This window comes from Neoarius graeffei, chromosome 14 (assembly GCF_027579695.1).
Source record: "Neoarius graeffei isolate fNeoGra1 chromosome 14, fNeoGra1.pri, whole genome shotgun sequence".
In the NCBI taxonomy this organism is placed as follows: domain Eukaryota; kingdom Metazoa; phylum Chordata; class Actinopteri; order Siluriformes; family Ariidae; genus Neoarius; species Neoarius graeffei.
Window position 1 is genome coordinate 36,641,558 of NC_083582.1, and position 13,905 is coordinate 36,655,462.

General features: G+C 42.9%; 1 protein-coding gene across 8 annotated transcripts in view; it reads right to left on the reverse strand.

Moving 5' to 3' along the window:
- ank3b (ankyrin 3b) overlaps nt 1–13,905 on the reverse strand; it is a 391,042-nt gene that overhangs the window by 61,891 nt on the left and 315,246 nt on the right. For 6 of the 8 annotated variants that reach the window (XM_060939582.1, XM_060939580.1, XM_060939581.1 and 3 more), the window contains 6 exons: nt 10,940–11,038; nt 5,470–5,568; nt 5,269–5,367; nt 864–959; nt 484–556; nt 224–283 (listed from right to left, as the gene is read on the reverse strand). In XM_060939582.1, coding sequence (XP_060795565.1) covers nt 224–283; nt 484–556; nt 864–959; nt 5,269–5,367; nt 5,470–5,568; nt 10,940–11,038 — 526 coding nt within the window. The remainder of the gene's footprint in view (nt 1–223; nt 284–483; nt 557–863; nt 960–5,268; nt 5,368–5,469; nt 5,569–10,939; nt 11,039–13,905) is intronic. The other 2 variants (XM_060939585.1, XM_060939584.1) reach the window with 1 other exon arrangement.

Sequence of the window (13,905 nt, forward strand, 5' to 3'; positions counted from 1 at the left end):
GAAATGTAATGTGCGCAGCAGAAAAGCAATATAAACAAGCATGTAATATTAAGTACGAATGCACTCTGCACTTGTCCACTGCAAACTAGGAGAAAAGCACAACAACGAAGGATGGTAAAGCGAGTGAAGTCACGTAGTTAGTTTAGAGTAAAGAGTGAAAAAGAAACTCTAAAGAAAGCTAAAGAAAAGCAATAAAAAAACAGAAAACGAACAAAAAAAATACCTTCTTCAACATCTGAAATATAGTCCTCATTGAGCATTTCGGGTACATTGGCTCTACGAACTGCGTGATTTAAGCATGAAGTGTTAGAAAGAATCTCCACGTGAGTGTACAAATATAAACATCTAAAGTAAACGTGGCATAGAAATAATGGAGTTAAAGCAATGTCAAAAATAAAATAAAGTCTAATAAATAAGTAAATAAAGCAGACAAGCAAATAATGAGTCATTACTGGATGGTATGCATGGCAAACCTTCATTTACCTTCATCATCAGACATGTCCAGAACCTCGTTCATCGTTTCCGGGACGTTTATTTTGTGCTTCTCGGTCACCGTCTGCAAAAACAGCAGTGTTAAAATCCACCTGCATGGCCTCTTTTCAGTTCCTGTGTATCGTCAAGGGTTCAAGTTGGAGTTCAGTGGGAAGTAGCTCAGCGCTTAAGACGATGAGTTCAAATCCCATGTCGACACAAGAGCTATATTCTGCTGTACTTGTAAACTGCTTTGAATATGTGCTGTGTACCAGCAGTGCCAAAGAGTCTCGTCTTCATGATCCTGCTCATCCACTGATAATTTCATATCGAATCTACATTTCTGCCATTTGGAAGGAGAAGCACGCTATGTGTATGGCATGGAGTCTCACCATGGTGGTCAGGGTCTCCTCTGTCACAACCTTGAGGGTGTCCACTACTGAGATGTAACCCAGCCGCCTGGCGATGGACAGAGCTGTGTTTCCATTCTGTGGACAAATGAAAATGCATCATCGCATCAAAACCCAATTATACTGGACAGCACACATCAGGAAGCAGCTATCATTATACTGTAATTAGTGTTTAGAGCTGTTTGTCTGGAAACAGATTTAGTGTGCGGTGAGGCAACGGTCCGTTATCTTAAAATGGCTCCATATCATCATTTAAAGCAAAAATCTCAATTAATACTGGTCAGAAGGTGTTCGTTCATTTTCTATACCAGCTGCTCTAACAGTGGTGCCAGCTGCAGGGCAAATCACACGCTTCTATTCATGCACTCATTAATAAAAAATGTGCCATCATTTCTATAGCAACAGCTCATTCACATGGATTTGTATGTCTAATTAATTGAAGACTAATAATAAGTAATAATAATAATGTTAAATTTATATAGCGCCTTTCAAAAAACCCAAGGACGCTTTACAATTATAGACAAAGAAAGAAAAAAATATATATATATATAATAATAAAAAATAAATAAAAAGTAAAAAGTCCACCAAGTAGGGGTCAGGATGTAATTCCCGTGGTGTAGCAGCCACAGTCCCACCAAAAGGCGCACGTAAACAAGTCCCACATCTCCAGCACCGCCGCCGCGACACCGTCAGCAACATCGCGCCATGAACACCACGCCATGGATCCACAAAGCGAGCAAAGAAGCTCCGCCATGCAGAGCACTGGTGTGTCAAACTCAAGGTCATGGATTTTCATAGGACTTTAACGTGACAGCTGATGATTGAGAAATATTACCATTATCAACATGTAGGTATAGAATAAGTGCTGCCGGGTGAGGTTTGTTTTGCCTGGCAACACTTGTGCTGGTGAGGAAATGACGGAAGTGATCAAACTAACATTGCACAATATTAAATGTAGCATTAAGCTGATAAAAATATGTCATTCCTGAATAAATAAATTTAAATAAAATTTAGTAAATATTGGCAAACCGTTGTCGTGGAAGAGGAATTAAACACTTTGGGGTACACTCTTATAGGAAATTAATCCACTTTTGTTGTGGTAATGGAGCATACTGTATGCCATACATGCACTAATGTACTGTATAAGGGTAGTTCTTCGGTAACGGAATTACTTTCACAGCAAAATGCGGTGGTTTTTTTTTTTTAGTTGCAGTACTCAAGATAATGGTATTAAATAAAAATTTCACACTGTATGGGGTATCTTTGGATCCTAAAAAAGCATCGAAAAATTGGTCATGTTGAACTCTGAATGCAAAATCTTTCATGAGGAACCGAGATTTCTCTTTAGCGACATCGCTATAATTGGGGTTGATGATTTGTAAATATGGCTTTCAGTACATTTTGCCTTGGATTCCATACTTTAGTAATCAGGGTTTCTGCAGGCTTGAACAAGTTCAATTTAAGACTTTTTAAGCCCTTTTTTAAGACCATAACAGGTTAAATTTAAGACTTATGCCGCACAAAAAAAATAAAGAAAATTGGGAGAGCCTGAATTACTTTCGAAATAACAACATTTATTATCATTCACCATTACACATACATGTCAACCTATACGGAATGTCCGTATTTTATACGGATTTGATTCAATAAACGTAGTATACGGGCGTACAAATAAAGTTATACGGATTCTTTAAAAAAAACTTCAATATTTATTTAGAGCTATAATCAATTCCCACGATGATAAACGAGCGCATAACATTTACAAACGTACTGTACACCACAGACAGCACAAACAGCCAGTAAAGAGTCTTATGAAATCGCGCGTTATCTTGTGGTAGCGAGACTTCGTTCCACTTTTGATCATGCGCACACCGCATTGCGAGAATCCCGCCAACCGGGAAGTAACATTTTGTTTGAAACGCGTATTTCCACCTGAGCGACTTTCAATAGCGACTGAAAAGATTCTGAATGGGCACTCCGGCAAGATCAACACAGACACTTGCTGTGACATGCAGCCTCGTGAGGTATTGGTGCAGACTGCTAAAAAAGCTGTCATGGAGTACAACTCAGAACATTAGAGTGACACTTTGTGTTTTTGTCAAACGTTGGAGCTTTGTATTCATTCTGAAGGTTTATTGTTATTAATATTGAATAAAAAGTAACTGGGATATATCATTGTTAATTATCATTCAAATTTTAGGTAAATTATTTTAATTTGCATCTTATACGGATTTTATAAGGGAAATACGGATTTTGGAGGTTGGTTATACAGGTTTGATTGACCAAAGGTCGACATGTATGATTACAATCATTAACTCATTACATCCCTAGGGTGCACTCTTGCATTAATGAGGAACTAAGTTGCAGTGGAGCCAAAGACATCCCGCAAATCACTTGAGGATGAGGCATTCGATTCCGTACGGTTTGCGTGTTGTAACGTTACAGTTCGCACGGAGTTAGCCGATACACCGTCTCGAGATGTGCTTGGACCTGACAACGGTGAACAAAATTGAGTGATGGCATGCGATTGTTGCAGACTTTTATGGGCAGCCTGGTGCTTCTCCGCTTTCGCGTGCGATTCCGGTGCCTTTACACCCAGAGTGCCGAGTTTGAGTGTTCTTTTACACAATGTGCAGTACGCCTCAAACAGATTGTTTGGTACACGTTTTAACCAGTCTACAAAATCATTGCGTTCAAGCCAGCAGTCGTTAAACTTGCATTTGCCCATTTTGCTACAAACCGTGACAATCTCCCTCGCTTCTTTTAGGCTCTACTGTCCAAATGCGTGCGTACCATACCTTGTGCATCACCATGCCAACCGGGCTAGACGCCGGATTCCACTGTGTCTCATTTGTAGTTTGCAGCGTAGCCTATTGATACTAAGTAGGCCTAGCCTATATGACTAATTATGAATATCACCAACGGATTTAACAAAAAAAAGCTAATGGGGTAAACGGACGTAAGGATTTAAGACTTCACAAAATTACATTTAAGACCTACAATGCAAAATATGCTCGTATTTTAGACTTTTTAAGGCCTTAAATTAGGATTATCAAATTTTAGACTTTTTAAGACTCCGCGGAAACCCTGGTAATATCACTGAGCTGACAAGTTAAAGGAATACGCCACCCCCAGGTGAAATTGAGTCAGTCCCTGCAGTCCCTAGAGTTGGATGAGTGAACCAAAGCGTTTTGTAGCCGACCCAGCCATTGTCCTGATCTGGAAACATCCCGGTTAGCTTTAGCTTAGCGTAGTCGCTGTAATCCGGCGTGTCCAGCTAGCATTGTCGTTGCAAAAGTGAATCAAATAACTCAAGATTTTTTTTTTTTAAAGATATTTTTTGGGGCTTTTTCCACCTTTATTGGATAGGACAGTGTAGAGACAGGAAACGAGCGGGAGAGAGACGGGGAGGGATTGGGAAATGACCTCGGGTTGGAATCGAACCCGGGTCCCCGGATTTATGGTATGGCGCCTTATCCACCTGAGCCACGACGCCCCCATAACTCAAGATTTTTTATAATTATTTCTCATGACCTGCACATTCACATCGAGTACACATATCAATGCAAATTAACACGAAGGGATTTACTAGACCAATTTATATCTGGAACTATTTTCGGCCACAGCACAGGCAAAGCACCGCTGCAGGCGCAAAGACACCACGCAGCACCTGAAAACCTTGGTTTCCCTGGTAACACTGGTGTATTGACGGAAGTTGTGGTGCTGCGTGGTGTTTTTGCGCCTGCAGCGGTGCTTTGCCTGTGCTGTGGCCGAAAATAGTTCCAGATATAAATTGGTCTAGTAAATCCCTTCGTGTTAATTTGCATTGATATGTGTACTCGATGTGAATGTACAGGTCATGAGAAATAATTATAAAAAATCTTGAGTTATTTGATTCACTTTTGCAACGACAATGCTAGCTGGACACGCCGGATTACAGCGACTAAGCTAAAGCTAACCGGGACGTTTCCAGATCAGGACAATGGCTGGGTCGGCTACAAAACACTTTGGCTCACTCATCCAACTCTAGGGACTGCAGGGACTGACTCAATTTCACCTGGGGGTGGCGTATTCCTTTAAGGCAGTCTAAATCATTTAGAATTGCCCATAACGTGATGACTGACCCGGGAAAGGGCAAAATAAAATGATAAGCATCATGTAACTACGGCTATAACGTTTATAAAGGTAGGGGTTTGATAGATTGTGAATCGATGCTACCATAAAGTGCTTGTTGTGTAGTACAGCTTTTGTAAAAATGTACCATTTGGTTCTGGTTCCGTTCCAGTGCACTTCCACTGGAAAGACCCCACTAAATGTGCCTTTTCTTTCCCCCCAGTGTTGCTCACACATGAATGCAGCATTAGCTGCAGAGTCCCTATCCACTCACCACTGTAAGCTCATTGGGTGAGGCTCCGTGCTGCAGCAGGAGGTTAATGATGTGTGTGTGGCCTTGCTGTGCAGCCTGGTGCAGAGGAGTGTATCCATTCTGCACAAAACACAGCCAGAATAGGACACTGTATGTCACAAATGATATCGATTACAAATGTAAAAAAAATCACAGTTTTAACTTGTCAAAATGTGCAGTTACCTTAGTTTTAGCGTTGACCTTAGCCTGGTTCTTCAGGAGGAAGTGCACCATCTTTATGTTGCCATAGTGACAGGCGACATGCAGTGGTGTATACCCCATCTGCAGACAGAGGGAGTGTGAGCGAGAGAAAAAGAGAAACCGAGGGATGAAAGATTACACCATTCACTTAGCGATCCAGTTATTTCTGGATGCACTTGTATAAATTTTTTTCATACCGTGTCCCTCTTCTACATTACAGCACTGCTTTTCACGGTTCATTTCATTCGAGTGAATGTTAGCTTTTATTATCATCACAAATGTCCTTCTAAACTCAGCGTTTGCTGATTGTGATGTGTACCAGGTTACCAGGTACCAGACCTTTCATAAGACAGCGTATTCTATATGTTTGGCTTCTGACTACATTTATTGGATATATTACTTTTTACGTATTTCATTTGCTGACTATTGCACATCTGTCATGCACAATCCGCTGCACCCTGTATACTGACGTAGGTGGGCAGTAGTCCATAGATTACCTGATTACATTTTGGGGGTAGGTGGCACGGTGGTGTAGTGGTTAGCGCTGTCGCCTCACAGCAAGAAGGTCCGGGTTCGAGCCCCGTGGCCGGCGAGGGCCTTTCTGTGCGGAGTTTGCATGTTCTCCCCGTGTCCGCATGGGTTTCCTCCGGGTGCTCCGGTTTCCCCCACAGTCCAAAGACATACATGCAGGTTAGGTTAACTGGTGACTCTAAATTGACCGTAGGTGTGAATGTGAGTGTGAATGGTTGTCTGTGTCTATGTGTCAGCCCTGTGATGACCTGGCGGCTTGTCCAGGGTGTACCCCGCCTTTCGCCCGTAGTCAGCTGGGATAGGCTCCAGCTTGCCTGCGACCCTGTAGAACAGGATAAAGCGGCTAGAGATAATGAGATGAGATTTTGGGGGTAATCGGGTCAAGGTGAAGATCAAGGTCACTGGAAAGGTCAACCTTTTGGTCAAAATAACATCTTCCATTATAACTCAAAAACGGTTGCCGACAGACAATTGTTTACTATTATGAGCATATAGGAACTCTTATATGGCCTTTCATTATGCACCATGATCTTTGACCTTGAGTGACCTTGAAAGCTCAAACTCAAGGTCACAGATTTTCAGAGGGCTGTAAGTTGAAAACGGTTGATGGCAGACAGATATTTACCCTTATCAACTTACAAGAAGTGCCATATGGGCTTTCATTTGTCACTATGACCTTTGACCTTGAATGACTTTGAAATGTCAAACTCAAGGTCATGGATTTTCATAGGACTATAACGTGACAGCTGATGATTGAGAAATATTACCATTATCAACATGTAGGTATAAAATAAGTGCTGCTGGGCGAGGTTTGTTTTGCCTGGCAACACTTGTGCTGGTGAGGAAATGACGGAAGTGATCAAAGGAACATTGCACAATATTAAATGTAGCATTAAAGTGTATATCACGGGTAAATTTTGGAGCAAGATCAATGTAATTCTCCTATTTTCTATTAAACTTTGGTCAAATATCTGTAACATTCTGCATTCTCTGCAATTTTTTTACCTTGCGCAATACCAGAAAAATTCAGTTGAAATCAAGCCATTTGAGGCGAATTGGTCCGCCTCTGAAAAAACTTGGCATTTGGATTTCCCGGGAAACGTTGATTTTCATGACGTCGTGTGCGGGACGCCTCCCTCTGAATCCTACGTCAGCGCTGGTTTGTTTATGAGAAAACGACCTGGTGTTTTTCTGCAAATTTCTTCAACGTTATTGCGTCTCATCTCATCTCATTATCTCTAGCCGCTTTATCCTTCTACAGGGTCGCAGGCAAGCTGGAGCCTATCCCAGCTGACTACGGGCGAAAGGCGGGGTACACCCTGGACAAGTCGCCAGGTCATCACAGGGCTGACACATAGACACAGACAACCATTCACACTCACATTCACACCTACGCTCAATTTAGAGTCACCAGTTAACCTAACTTGCATGTCTTTGGACTGTGGGGGAAACCGGAGCACCCGGAGGAAACCCACGCAGACACGGGGAGAACATGCAAACTCCACACAGAAAGGCCCTCGCCGGCCACGGGGCTCGAACCCAGGACCTTCTTGCTGTGAGGCGACAGCGCTAACCACTACACCACCGTGCTGCCCACGTTATTGCGTAATTATTAAAATGGTTAACAGATGTATCGTAGGAGGGTGTAGCAACACCAATCTTGATGGGATTAGTACTCATCGTTTCCCAAAAGACCGGACAATGAGAGAGAAATGGGAGCGCTTGGTCTACACAGGCTGTGCACTGAAACCGTGCAAAGCTCGCTGGCGCTTCCGCAGGTGACGTCACGAATCTGGCTCCAGACTCCCTTGGGATTTTTCCAGACACGTTTTGTTATTTTATTTTTTTCTGCTGTAGACAGATGGCCTTGTGCAAAATTACCCTTCTGGAGGAGTGTGTAAAGGGACATACTTTCATATATAAAAACAACAACACGAAATTGGTCCAGAATATGCACTTTAAGCTGATAAAAATATGTCATTCCTGAATAAATAAATTTGAATAAAATTTTGTAAATATTGGCAAACTGTTGTTGTGGAAGAGGAATCAAACACTTTGGGGTACACTCTTATAGGAAATTAATCCACTTTGTTGTGGTAATGGCACATACTGTATGCCGTACATGCACTAATGTATAAGGGTAGTTCTTCGGTAACGGAATTGGATTCACAGCAAAATGCAGTAATTATTTTTTTAGTTTTGGATATTGAACCAGTTCCAGAGCAGCAGTGGGATTGACATGGTGGTGCTGTGATAGCGTGTGTTGCAATAGCTTTCATTACTATTACACCAGTATTATGAACAAAATTCATTTTCAGTATGTACATAAAATACAGAGTGGTGCAGCGGGTGGCATTGCCACCTCACAGCTCCAGGGTTTCCAGTTTGATCCTGAGCTCAGGTTACTGTCTGTGCATGTTTTCCTGTGTCTGCATGGGTTTCCTCTGGGTTCTCTGGTTTCCTTGCACCTCCTCAAAACATGCAAATGAGGTATTAATGTGTGCATGTGTATGCGTGGGTGGGAATGGTGTCTATATTTTAATCAGTCATTCAGAGATCATTTTGTCATTTATTTATCATATTTGATTTATGTTTTATCCCTGGGCAAAGACCAGGCCTTTTGGAATAACGTGTTCTGGACAGACGAATCAAAGGTAGAGTTGTTTGGCTACAGTAAAAGTACACGTGTGACGCAGACCAAAGACGGCTTTTCAGGAGAAAAACCTCATACCAGGGCGGCACGGTGGTGTAGTGGTTAGCACTGTTGCCTCACAGCAAGAAGATTCTGGGTTCGAGCCCAGTGGCTGACGGGGGCCTTTTCTGTGCGGAGTTTGCATGTTCTCCCCATGGGTTTCCTCTGGGTGCTCCAGTTTCCCCCCACAGTCCAAAGACATTCAGGTTAGGTTAATCAGTAGTTCTAAATTGACCATAGGTGTGAATCTCTATGTGTCAGCCCTGCGATGATCTTGCGACTTGTTCAGGGTGTACCCCGCCTCTCACCCATAGTCAGCTGGGACAGGCTCCAGCTTGCCTGTGACCCTGCACAGAATAAGCAATTACACATAATGGATGGATGGATGGATGGATGGATGGATGGAACCTCATACCAACTGTGAAGCATGGTGATGGAAATGTTCTGGTTTGGAGTTGTTTCACTGCCTCAGGGGCTGGTTCAACTATGAATTCTGAATCATATCAAAGAGTGCTTGAAGATGATGTGAGGCCATCTGATCAAAAGCTGAAGTTGAACCAGAGGTGGACCTTCCAACAAGATAATGATCTTAAGCACACAAACAAATCCACCAAGGACTGGCTCAAAAAGAAGAAATGGAGAGATATGGAATGGCTGAGTCAAAGCCCAGATTTAAACCCCACTGAAATGTTGTGGGGAGATTTGAAAAGGGCAGTACATGCAAGAAAACCCTCAAACGTCTTCCAACTGAAGGAATTTTGCATGGAAGAGGAAGCAGATATCAGAGACTGGTGGATAATTAAGCAACACTTCTCATCTCATCTCATTATCTCTAGCCGCTTTATCCTGTTCTACAGGGTCGCAGGCAAGCTGGAGCCTATCCCAGCTGACTACGGGCGAAAGGCGGGGTACACCCTGGACAAGTCACCAGGTCATCACAGGGCTGACACATAGACACAGACAACCATTCACACTCACATTCACACCTACGCTCAATTTAGAGTCACCAGTTAACCTAACCTGCATGTCTTTGGACTGTGGGGGAAACCGGAGCACCCGGAGGAAACCCACGCGGACACGGGGAGAACATACAAACTCCGCACAGAAAGGCCCTCGTCGGCCACGGGGCTCGAACCCGGACCTTCTTGCTGTGAGGCGACAGCGCTAACCACTACACCACCGTGCCGCCCCAGCAAAACTTCTACAAGAAGTTATTTCTGTTAAAGCGGCAATACTAGCTGCTGAAGCCAAGGGTGTACTTACTTCCTCTCCAGAAGAATATTACATCTGTTGATGATGTTTTGGTTTTTTTTGAATAAATGATCGAAAGAGCTAATTTTCCTTGTTGTTTTGTTCATCACCTTTCTCTGGAGCCATTGTATCAAAAGCGTGAAGTGCTTGCTTGTTTAAATATGTTGAGAAAAGTCTACACTTTCCAGGGGATGTACAGTACTTATTTTTCGCATGACTATAAAGTGTAAAGTTTTAATCCTAAATATTTTTTGTGTCCAAGGTATTATAGGTGTACCTAATAAACTGCCGATTCAGTCTGCGTTTCCTCGCCCAAGTGAAGCTCATGACTGCATGGCTCTGAGGGGTGTATTGTCTCGCGCTGTAGCTTTCGGAGTCAGAAGATACCGTGTGCAGCACCACTTTGTGTTCACGGAGACAGCTCACTGTCCCCAGAGGACACACACCTGGTTCATATGGTATGTAGTGTGAAGGAGATACTGAAGATAAGGAGATAATCATGACGACGGTCACTGGCACGTCTGCAGCTGGGTTTTAACCCTGGTACATACTACATAAGGTGCCCTTCTGATTAGCAGACAACATGTATTCCAGCATTTTCCATCACTCCGAGGCTACTCTGCTCTCACTCACTTCTTCTTCTCTTGTCTTCAGTGCTGTGTGACGGAGGTTTCCTTTTCTTCCTCACTCTGATTTCGTTTCCGTGAGGCTGTGTCCTGCCGTGTAGACCGTTCGGAGTTGGTGTGTACTCTGCGCTGTGTGGAGGATCGATCAGCTTTCTCCATCATTACAGATGCACCCAATGACCTTCAGCCTTTCCTTGTTTATACGCCCTACAGTAAGGTGTGATGGCACTGGCTAGACTCTGTGTGTGTGTGTGTGTTGCTATGAAGCATGTAGTGTATTTCACATTAGCGCTACAGTGTAGAGGTCAGAGAGCTGCACTTGCTATGTCAGTGGAAAAGTGCTGCAGTGTACCTTGGTGTCGGGGTCCACATTGGCACCATGGTTAACCAACACTTCAGCTACATTCACTTTGTCCTCCTGGGCCACCAGGTGAAGAGGAGTCAGACCACTCTTAAACACACAAGCACAATAAATATAGATGAGTATTTAATAATAATAATAATAATAATAATAATAAGAAGAAGAAGAAGCCCAAAGAGTACAAGAGGAACAAGGGAGGAGAAGGAGAAGAACAAGACAAAGGAGCAGGAAAAGGAGGAGAAGAGAAAAACCAAGAAGAAGAAGAAGAGGAAGAAGAAGAACAACAATGTAAACAACGAGAGTAATAAAAAGAAGAACAAAGAAAAAATAGAAGAACAAGGAGAAAAACATGAAATAAAACAGAAGAAGAAGAAGAGGAACAACAACAAATAGAAAATGAAGAACAAAAAGGAGAGAAACTAGCGCAAGAAGAAGAAGAAGAAAAAACAGAACAAGGAGGAGAAGAAGAAGGAGGAGGAGGTGGTGCAGGAGAAGACTATGAATAGCACCAAGAATAAGGAGAAGAACAAGAAGCAGAAGAGTGAGAAGAAGAGGGAGAAGAAAAAGGAAGAGGAAGAAGAGAAGAATTGGGGAAAATTGAGGGAAAAAAGAAGGAGAAAAGTAGAGAAAAAAAGCAGATTAAAGACAAGAAGAAGAGGAGAAACAAAGCTTATTTCTATACCTTTATAATCGACAATTGAGCAGAAAAGATTTACAGCTATGACAGGTATATAAAGAGCTCTGATCGTTGGTGCAAAACAGAAGAGAGATGCTTCACCGGTGTTTTGTGGTTTTTTGGATGAGATGTATGAAGAGGAAATCAGGAAAGGAATCCGAAAAATCAGTTCAAATAGAAACTGGCACCCAGTTCAGTAAAAATTCTTCTCTAATCTCAGTCCTCGTCTCCTCTAGAGACCTGCTGAAATTTCTATTAGTCGTGATTACCCATACTCTACAGATTTACTAAGCGCTAATTCAACTGAAAATGAAAAATGTTGCTTTATGCTGAATGTACTAGGATTTCTGAAACTGTTACGAATAGCTCCCATGTTGTATTTAGAAAAAGTTCTGTAGTGGAATTCTAAGCATTTTGGTATACAACATTGCCAGGTCTGTTGTGAATTGAGTAAATTATCACCAGATTTCGAGCCTCGTTATTCACGGTCCAGTACTGTAAGGCCTCCAAGGTCACTTTGGCCCTTTTCCACTACCCTTTTTCAGCTCGCTTCAGCTCACTTCAGCCCGACACGGCTCGCGTTTCGACTATCTCAGAGCAGCACGACTCAGCTCGCTTCAGCCCTGCTTAGCACCCAAAACTCGCACGGTTTTGGAGTGGGGCTGAAGCGAGCCAAACCGAGCCGAGTGGGGCTAGGGGCGTGAGCAGACACTCCCCTGTGCACTGATTGGTGAGGAGGAGTGTCCTCACATGCCCACACACGCCCCGCAAGCACGCTGGGATCTGTAAACACCGTAAACCCGGAAGAAGAAGAATTACGAGAATTTCTGAAGCCTTATGCGCCTCGCCTCATCTATACGCTCTTGCCAGTATCTGTTGGCGTTGTCGGTGACAACAAGCCACAGCACCAAGACCAGCAACACTAACGACTCCATGTCCTCCATGTTTATTGTTTACTATCCGGGTCGTGAGACTACTGCTTAAAAGGTCACTGATGTCACTGTTTGCGCCGCCTAACGACATCACATGACGTCCACCCACTTTCGCTAACTCCACCCAATGTGTCCACCCACTTCCAGCCAGCACGGTTCAGCGCGGTTGTAGTCGAAATGCAACTCCAACAGCCCCGCTCAGCTCGACTCAGCCCGACTCAGCACGGTACGGCTCAGCCCAACTCAGCCGCATTGGTAGTGGAAAAGCGGCAATAAAGGTCACTTTAGGTCACTGTAGAGCCTTGTTCTGTGTAGCTTGTAACTCCTGGTCTGGTATAAAGCGTAAATCTCTATGGTGTTTGTGGCTGAAATTTTTGAGTCCAGGATAGAAAAACTTGTCGCAATGGGCGAAACACGTCAGTCTCAAGGTCATGCTAAAGGTCCCCAAGATCACCAGAGGTAAAAGACATTTGAGACATTCAATTCCCCACTGTTCAATGATTTAAAATATATCTGGTTTGTGGAGTGTAAATCCAATAAATAATGCTACAGATCACAATATGGTAAAATGATGGAAATAAATGCTAATTATTGCACATCTTTTTGTTTATATGCTATATGTTATAAAACAATAGGCCTGGGTGGCCGTACCTGAAAATTTTAAATTAAAATATCTCCGTAACAGTTCAACCTTTTTTTTTTTTTTTCAAAATTCCAAAACTGTTGAATTCCAAATTTTCTCCTCTAACTGGTCTCAGAAATTCAGAACAATCAGATGAGTTTGAAATTTTAGCCGAAGTGCCTAATTACTACGCAGTAAGCCGGTTCCCTTTTTCAGTACTTACCACTTTTTCATCTGCTGTCCTGCTCTCCTCGAGTCACAGCTGGAATTAAACTCTGTGTACTGGGGGCACATCTGCTTTGTCGGCAGCATGTTTACGAGGCATTCTCAGTTAGATTTTATAAAGTGCTCTTCTCAGACTGCTTTGCCCTGAATTTGAGGTCTTTGTTGATCTGCAGTGCTCTGTGAGGATGCGTGCTTTGTTCTGCAGCTTCAGTGTTCTTGAAAGTGTCACGCTGGATGGAGGGAGTGTGTGCTGTGTACTCAGGGTGGTATGCGGTGTATCGATTGGTATAGAGATAGACTTTCACCTTTTTCTGAGTATAAGGGCACTGACTCGAGATGTTCTCCTTGATAGAAAGCAACCTTCAGAAAAGTACGAGGAGTGCGTGTGTGCCAGGGACATATAATTTTGCCATAGATAGAAGAGAGCCCAGTTAAACAAATGAGACAAAAATATTATACTTGGTCATTTATTTATTGACGAAAATGATCCAATATTACATAT